This window comes from Tachypleus tridentatus, chromosome 1 (assembly GCF_004210375.1).
Source record: "Tachypleus tridentatus isolate NWPU-2018 chromosome 1, ASM421037v1, whole genome shotgun sequence".
NCBI classification, from domain to species: domain Eukaryota; kingdom Metazoa; phylum Arthropoda; class Merostomata; order Xiphosura; family Limulidae; genus Tachypleus; species Tachypleus tridentatus.
The window spans coordinates 175,742,544-175,751,909 of record NC_134825.1 but is presented as its reverse complement, the minus strand read 5'-3'; the positions used below and the strand labels follow the sequence as shown (position 1 = coordinate 175,751,909).

Here is a 9,366-nt window from a genome sequence, read left to right as displayed (position 1 = left end):
TCCAGAGTTCTTCTTGCTGTAAACCATGTGATATTAGTTATATTTGTAGCTGATAATGCACTTCCTTCAATCCAGAGTTCTTCTTGCTGGAAGGGATACAACAAACACAGGCCATTTACTACAATGACTGATATGGTGTCAATGCCTTTTACAAGTTAACAAAAGCATAATTATAATTAAATATACTTGTCATGTGACAGTAGGTTAGGTGTATCATATTTTTATCACTACATTCTATTTGTGTGACAATTGATTCAATTGTACTTTAGATTAATCAGTTTAAAATAGCTGGAAACATTGTTTTTTTAAGTTTGATATTTTTGTGACATAAATTAACACTCCTACTGAAAAAGACGTTTCTAGTCCTGATTTCTCCAAGCCCGTTCCCTGGCTGTGGTTTCGCTAGATAGTAGATAGGGACAGTGGGAATCTCGTTAATCCATTCATTAATGGATTTAAATGGCAATTTCATTTAAATACAAAATTATTAGCCTAATATTAATAACCTTTCAAGTTGCTCTGGGTCCTATTAGGCCCTACTTTTCGTAGGAGTGTTAAGGAATCATAATTTCAATTTATTGATTAGTATAAAAACCAATTTATATAATCCGTGCTAATAGGCTATTGATTATCTCAAATTACTTGACCAACTGTTCCAGCAACTATTACAGCATGAATAAATCTGCTGTTACTGGGTCACACATTTAATTTGATATCTAAAAAAAGTTCAATACGTGTCATAAAGTAAGAGGAATAAGTTGTAAATGTAAGGAAAAGTTCCATTTTTCATTTTTTGCTGGGTTTTCCAATAGAAATGCAGAGACTTTTGTAACACTCTACCTACATTACACACTGTTCAAACTTTCGTTTTATTTATTTGACAACAACAATATAAACCATCCACTCTGATATTTATACCACTGAAATTAAACTATTTATTTTAAAATAGAGTACTTACATAGATAAAAGAGGAAAAAGAAATCATTCTAGGGTAGTGTCAAACCTGTATATTAAATTCTGATTTTCACCACAAGGCTACACTTCAGGTTACATACAAAGTATGTGTTTCTAAATATGAACCACATCAGATGTGTAGAAATAAAGCCATGTATCAGCTCTTCCAAAAGAAATGTCAGTAGCAGATACATACAAAATATATTCATTCTGTGATTGGTTAATCTAATACTTGATAGACAACAACCAAAGTCAGTGACAGTGAACACACAGTTCAGATAACATTGTATGTATTGTGTGTGTGAAAAAAGAAGTGATATCTATGACAAAAACATTGTAAATGTGTGAAAAATTACAAGTTATGAAATGAGCTGAGTCATATAAAATGGTCTTATCTGACACAAATTACAGGTTAAAAGAAACTATTGTATCTTCCTCATAATCTATTGTTAATTTTAATATTAACAATAATATACAATACAGGTAACAATATTCAACTATAACACACAAGATAATACAATTAAACTAAACCAAATATAGAATACAAAATAAATAATGTACACACTTTAACATTGCACATATAAAATCATTTACAACATAATACACAAAATGCACTTACTAAATACACTAGGAAACTGTAAGCTGTAAAAAATACAAGCTTGTTTAACTATGGATAGAAGTACATGTACAAAAACTTGTCATGATTAACAAAATGAGACCTATAATGATACACATAAAGTAGGAGAAACCCTGGTCTGCTCACAGTGTAAAGTTACAAAATAATGATCACTTTACAAACACTAAAATTCAAAGTTAATAATAATAATGAACAAACACAATAAACAAAATTCCAGTTGCTATATGATGCTCATACTATCAACTCTCGTAACTATAAATTTAGTGTTACTCCTTATTTAGTTAACAAAGTCACGAGTAGATCCGAGTGTGTACTTATAATGAAATACTAAAATTTCTCAACCCAAATATTTTGTTGTGTGATTGTGACACTTATCTTGATTATACACAAACCTAACATGATTAAGAGATGATTCACCATTGGAATATGGGCAAGGACTATGTGTGGATGGGTTTATTGCATATTTCTACTCTTTGCTGAGTTAGAAACTTTTGCTGGATTGCTGCTCATTAACTGTACAACCACGAACATGTAGTAACTTTGTGGAAAAGCGACATTATTGTTGAACTGTTCAGTTTATTAGGAAGCATACTTTTCTGCATATTGAAAGGGAAAAATAATAAATATCATGGCACTTAGAGCAGGATCCTTAGAAAATATGGGACAGGCTCATGAAGAATAAAATATATAACAAAAAAAAAAGAGTAAAACTTACCCAATTACAGCCTCACTGAACAGTGAGTGATGGTAACAGGTAGATGACAGTACTCCAACAAGGAAAAATGCAAGAACAACATATGAGATGTAGTTCCAGTGCGTGACAGATGAACTACCTTCAACAGACAACAGGGTTGATATGGGAAAAGGAAAGGTGTCTAATCGGAACAAAGACACCAGGAATTTATTATTAGAAGGAGACAAGAAATTAGAGGTCAATTGAATCAAAATACAATCCCAATAGGTAAGGGAGGAAGGAAAAATCACAGACAATGTAGTATAAGCAGGTTCAGATCCAGGGTAGGCCTAAGGGGCACATGCCCCTTATATGTATGCAAATATGTCCTTGGAGCCCTGAAACATGGGTCCACATATAGAGACCTGACAGTATTATTTTACAGTCAACAAATTTTACTATTATCTAGCCAAATATGCACCAACAAAGAATTGTACATTTGGCATTGTAGAAGAGAAGAAAATTGGGTGTGACCTGACCTGAATGGACATAGTCTGAATGCAGAATTATCTTATCCTATCAATCATGATCACATGGTTTGTGTAACAGGGTGTTTCCTTGTTAAATTGTTTGCTGTGGTATCTGACAGTTAATATATTTTCCTAGTTGATATGTATATTTTTGTGTGCAAGTGTAAATGTTTATGTGTTTGAACAAAAACAATAATAGTAAATATTCCTATTTTCAGATATACTAGCAATGTCAAAAATCAAAATCAGTCACCTGTTTATGCTTTTTTTTTAAAAAAAAAAACAACTGATGATAGTAGTGAAGAAATGCAAGCACACTGCAGATACCCTTCAATCCTCAAAAACACCAGAAGATTGATGCTTCAGAGAAGCAAGACTGACAGACAAGCATAATTCTGTTTGACATATTCTCAGATAACCAGTTTCGTGGATGCTGCACACCATGATATAGGTCTAATGTACAGCAAAAGTCATAAACTTCCATCCATTATGAAGTTACAGAAAATATTTAAGACATATGATGATATACACCAATTTCCTTCTACCTGGTTGGAGACTTTTCAGTGAAGCACTTAATGGTGGGTTTTTGTCTCCTGTGTCTACTCTTTACAAAGTCAGAACACCACCAAACTGGAACATTAGTTAATTTTCTAGTAACAAAGTACAAGGTTGGTGTTTCCAACCTCAAGAAGCATTGTGAAACAGAGTATCATTACAAGTCTATGCTTCTTTCGTCAACATTATGGAACGGTGGTAGTTCAATGACATGCAATAAGCAAGGTTCAGGACAATGGCATGTATCAAGGAGAATTGTTGCAAACTTCAGAAAATTTTAGAAACAGTTATCTTGTGTGGGCAACAGAATATTGCTTTTTGTGGTACTGAAGAATCAGATATCTTTCCAGAGTTCAATCCTGGTAATTTACTAGCTCTTCTGGATTTTTATGTAACATCTTACTCAACATTTCAAGCATAGTCCTAAGAATGCTGCATAAAAGTCCAAAAGGATTAAGAATGAGCTCATTAGTGAGTGTGAAAAATTTATTTATGAATAATTAATATAAGTGAAAAAGACAATTTCATTAGCATTTTTTCAGACAAAGTGATGAATGTTTATAACAAAGAACAGATTTCATTTGTGCTTATGTTTGATGATGGGGTAAATACTAAGGAATGTTTTATGGTATTCATTGAGTGTGACAATGTTGATAGTGTTACATTAGCTAACACAATTATTGAAAAAACTTTGTGGTTATGGCTTAGATTATCGAAGCTATGTGGTCACAGTTATGATGGAGAAGGAGTTATGTCTGGTAAAAATGAGGGAGTTGGTGCTATCATTAATGACTTGTGTCCATATGCACCATACATTCACTGTAGTTCACATGTGTTTAGTTTTGCTGTAGGTAAGACAAGCCAGCTTCAGTGTGTATGGAATGTGATGGGTACCCTGACTGAAATGTACACATATTTCAAGTATTCACTTCAGCACCAGCAAGTGCTTGAATATGACAGTCAATATGTGCCATTAGAATTTCAGGGTAAAATGGTAAAGTTAGCTGCTTTATGTAAGACTTGTTGGGTTGCATGACACGATCATTTACATATTTGGCACACATTACTGTTGTCAAAACTATGCAAAATATTGCTGAGGACAGAAAATCTCAGAACTTGGAGTCAATTTCTAAAGCAAAAACTGTTCCTTGTAATTATGCAACTTCAACTTCTGATGTCATTTACTGTGTGTCACAATGCACTTCCTTACATAATGACAATTTGCACAGCTATATCAGAGATAAACAATGTTATCTGTGCCATTAAAAGTGTTGTGGTGATATTGATCAAGTTGGTGACACTTGGTACACAGAAGCTGTTGCCTTACTAAATCAGTCAGTACTGTTAGACCATCAGTAACTCATATAAAAAGAAGGCAAATTAATAGCTGTAACAAACCAGTAAGTTCCTAAGAATGTTTCCATCACAAAATTCCTTTTGTTGACAATTTGCTCTGTGAACTCGAAACTCACAAGCTCAACAACACACTCTTCTGGGTCTCTCCCTTATTCCATCTTTATTGATGAGTGACTCAGAATGAAGGAAATAGGTTCTGAAGTACAAAGAGTCAATGATCTTCCATCACTCGTGTCATGAAACAGAAATGGAGTGCTGGCAGCAGAAATGGAATGCTTGGAAATCAGACCTGTCCAACTCCCTGACAGCTTCACTCAGAAAAATCTCCTCTTTATTTTATCTAAATATATATATTTTGTTCCAAGTCAGTGCAACTAACCAGTCACTATGTGTAACTGTGAGGATTCCCTCAGTTGATTGAGAAATCTCAGAGGTAACCCACACTCTACAATGAAACAAGACGGATTAAGTGGCCTCACCTTGTTGAATATTTATAGAAACATAAACATAAACTTAAATATAATAATAAAAAATAGCTTTGCAAGAGCTCATCCAAAGCAGATAAAATTAGTGAACATTTTGGACAATGAAAAAGTGTCAACCAGTGTATGATTTCTTTACATCAGACCTGTAAACTAATCATGAATAAAGATTAATTACTTTGATTTTATGTTAAATTTAATACCTAACTTGAGTTATTGATTCAAATTGTGGTTACATAGATTTATTGTGTTTAGTTTTGGTTTATTGTGAATTTTGTGATGATGAGTGTGTCAATGTATACAGTGCTGATAAATGTTTTTGTTGTTTTAAAGAATGGTCTTGTATATGTTCCTTAATTAATAGTAAAATCCAAGAAACTCTAACAAGCAGTGTCTCCTGAAAATATTGCAAATTTTAAGATAAGGGAAAATGCTATCAAATGCATTAGAAGGGAACAGATGAAGGGGAGGGGGGGGGGGAGGTAAATACATTCCCCAAGTAGATGAGAATGAGAGATATGTAACAGAAGAAATCTTATTTAACATGAAAATCCAACCATCCATGCTGACTGTGGAAGAAGTAGATGAATATGTTATGGCCACCCACATTCAGAAGGTGCTAACCAAAGCTAAACATCAAAGCAGTGGTGTAGGTAAAAAAAACATTCAAAATGTGGAAGTTGAGTAATATTAGACTATTGAACAAAAGATATAAGGAATCTAAACAAGTCCAAAGGGCAAAGCATAGAAATTTTAATAAATCATGTGGGAAATAAACTTAAGATAATGTTCTAAGAAAGAAAAATTAAGAATGGGTTTCATTACCATTCTAAGTCCTACAGAAATAGCCCACCTGAATGTGATTAAAAACTACATGTTAAACTGGGGAAGACTCAAGAAGTGATTCAGGTGGGACTGATGGATCTAAAACTTTAATCAGCACAGAGCATACGAGATGAATGAGAAACATGTACACAGGACAGGTAAAAGATGGGAAGGTGCCAGATATGGACAATGAATAAGGATAACAATGGTTCAGAATTAAACAAAATAGCAATAAAAAAGATCAGAATATAGCATTCCAGATACTTCATGTGATGCTAAATGTACAGGAATAGCTCTTAAAAACAGGTCAGTGGAATACAAGAGTCAACCATAAGTCCCTATTAGAAATGGATGGTAAACAAAAGTTAAAAGGCTGTGTCCCACTCTAGAAGATCCTAAAAGTAAAGATGTTACACATGGAAAGAAAGTTCTGAAGATGGAAACATGGAGGGAAAAAGAAAGAAATGTACCATGAAAATCTCTAAAATATAAGTGGGATGCCTAAGAAAGGAGATGTAAGGTAAACATTAACTGCAGCTAGAAGAGTCAGTATGGTAGGACTAAGCTGAAAAACTAGGTAGGAGATAAAAAAGATAGGACTGACAGAGGATGTGTCCCATACAGATGACTGAAATTCTAAAGAATTATAATCAAGAAGAAAATCTGCCTAATAGTAAGCTGAGAGAAAAAGAACCAAAGCTTGTATATGGTGAAGCTCACAAATGCCCACTCCTAACACAGAGACAAAAATGTTCAACATCTGGAGAAGGTAGAAATATTATACTATGAAACATCAAAAAAAATAACTGAAATAGGCTTATCAGATTTTGCAGTTGAGGGCTGGGAAGGCAAGTCATGATCATGTGAAGGCAAACTGCCAAAATCTGGTTCATCTGAAATGATTTCTGGTGTTATGGGAGGAAGACAAGCAAGAGTGAGAGATGGCATGTATATGATAAACCACAGCTCCCAGGAACCTTTAAAAATGAAATTAATGGTAAGAAGTGTAAATTATAAAGAACAACAAAAATTAAATAGTCAGTATATTATAAATGTTAATAAAATAAATATATATGTGTTGAAGAACATGATCTTTAACCTAATTATTGATTTGCCCACAAGTAGAACTACAGGTAAACCAAAAATAATAGGCACTTGTTAAGCTTAATCAAACACAGCAGGGCATAATACATCACTTAGCTCTAAAATAAAAACCCTAAACTAACAATAAGTATGTACATTATTTGGAGAACCACATGTGGACCTCAGCTCCATGGTCCCATACAAACCAAATTAATATGAAGTATAAGTGATAAATAATAACAAGAATGAAATGGTAATTATTTTGTAAAATTAAGTGTGTATTAACAAGAATATATGTATGATGGATGATGTATGGAAGAAAAACAATATAGTTAAACTGATGATTGATATACCAGTAAGATGAATTGCAGGTAATTCTAAAATAACAAAGATCAATATTAAGCCTAAACAAATGATGTAGTACAAGGATACAACTAAGCCTAATTTTGAACCTGAACTTTACTGTGAGTATTGACCAATCTAAAAAACTTGTATTTTGGAAACCAAGTAACTATAGATAAGAATACTAACTACTAACAATTACAAAATCCATAACAGTATGTCTTTTCTTTCCAAAGATAGCAAATTGTGTTAGCCCTCAAACTTGAGTTGAGGCCCAATGAAGGTTAACTGATTGTACAATAAATCTCCCAATGAAATAAAGCCACAAATGTTTTTTTGCAGATACAGAACTGAATGAGAATAGCTACCTACATGAGCTGAACTATAATGATCATTATTGGAATTAGTAATAGATAACCTTGCAGGGCATGCAAATTTAGTGGTAATGATTATTTAGATTGTTTGAGTAATAAAAAACAGTAATAACTGGAAATATTAAGTAGTTTTTATGACAGTACTTGGTGTGATTGGTGCTTGCATGTTATGGATCAAATATCCAGCTGTGCTTCTGATATTTACAATTTTCCTTCAACTGTGTACATTTTTAAGACAATAACTATGTCCAAATTCATTTGCATAATGTATAATCAAATCTTCTAGTTTACTGATTCTTAAATTTTCCACACACACCAAACAACTCAGTGAGTGTCTGTGTATACAATCTCATATTTTTCAAATCACTGTTTGTTTTAAAACATTCATCACACCCTATACAACTATATGGTTTCTTTTCACTGTATATCTTCACGTTTTGGTAAATAGGAATTTGTTACAAATTGTTTTCACATGCTAAACAACTGTATGGTTTCTCTCCATTATGTACCTTCTCATGTCTGTTAAGATGACATTTTGTCCTAAATTTTGTATCACACACTAAACAAGAATATGGTTTCTCTCCAGTGTGTATCCTTTGGTGAACAATAAGAAAACTATTTCTTGCAAATTTTTTCTCACAAACTAAACAACTATAAGGTTTCTCTCCTGTATGTGTCCTCTGGTGAGTTTTAAGATGACTGCTTCTTCCGTATTCTTTGCCACATAAAACACAACTGTAACATTTCCCCCCCCTGTGTATCTTCTCATGTCTTTTAAGTTTACTTTCATTCTCATATGTTTTACTACACACTAAACAACTGTGTGATTTCTCTCTTGTGTGCATCTTCTTATGGTTGTTAAGATTACTTTTACTTCTGAATTTTTTATTACATAGTACACAAGTGTATGGTTTCTCCCCAGTATGTATTCTCTCGTGTATTTTCAAATGACCAACAATTCGAAATCCTTTATTACAGACCACACAACTGTATGGTTTCTCTCCAGTGTGTATTCTCACATGTGCTTGGAGGCAACTATTTGTTCCAAATTCTTTGCCACAAATCACACAACTGTACGGTTTCTCCCCAGTGTGTATCTTCAGATGTCTTTTTAAATTACTTTGTGTTACAAATTCTTTTTCACACACTATGCATTTGAATGGTTTTTCTCCAGTGTGTTTCCTCAAGTGTATCTTTAGGTAACAATTTTTGAAAAATTGTTTGCCACACACTCCACACATGTGCTGTTTCTTTCCAGTCTGTGGCTTCACATCTAATTTTAGGTTATTTCTTTTCAACTCTTTTTCACACAGAATGTTACTGCATGATTTAACTTCACTGTAGGAAACTTTATGTGCTCTTTTGTTATTTACCCTCAACAGTTTTTTACTCAATCCATTAACTCTATTTGAATTTAGGAATTTGTAACTCTTTGACTTGGTAAAAATAGATTTTTGTTTCACAATATGATATCCAGTTAAAGGCTTTCCAGAAGTGTTGTTCAAGCATGACTTTGGATCTACAATCAAAAGATAAATTTAAGAAATGTGGTAAT

General features: G+C 33.1%; 1 protein-coding gene across 1 annotated transcript in view; it reads right to left on the bottom strand.

The window, feature by feature from the left end:
• Positions 1–1,396: 1,396 nt before the first annotated feature.
• Positions 1,397–9,366, bottom strand: part of LOC143230729 (uncharacterized) — a 29,403-nt gene continuing 21,433 nt past the window's right edge. Inside the window, exon 4 of the mRNA XM_076464796.1 lies at positions 1,397–9,330. Coding sequence (XP_076320911.1) covers positions 8,267–9,330 — 1,064 coding nt within the window. The 3' untranslated portion in view covers positions 1,397–8,266. The remainder of the gene's footprint in view (positions 9,331–9,366) is intronic.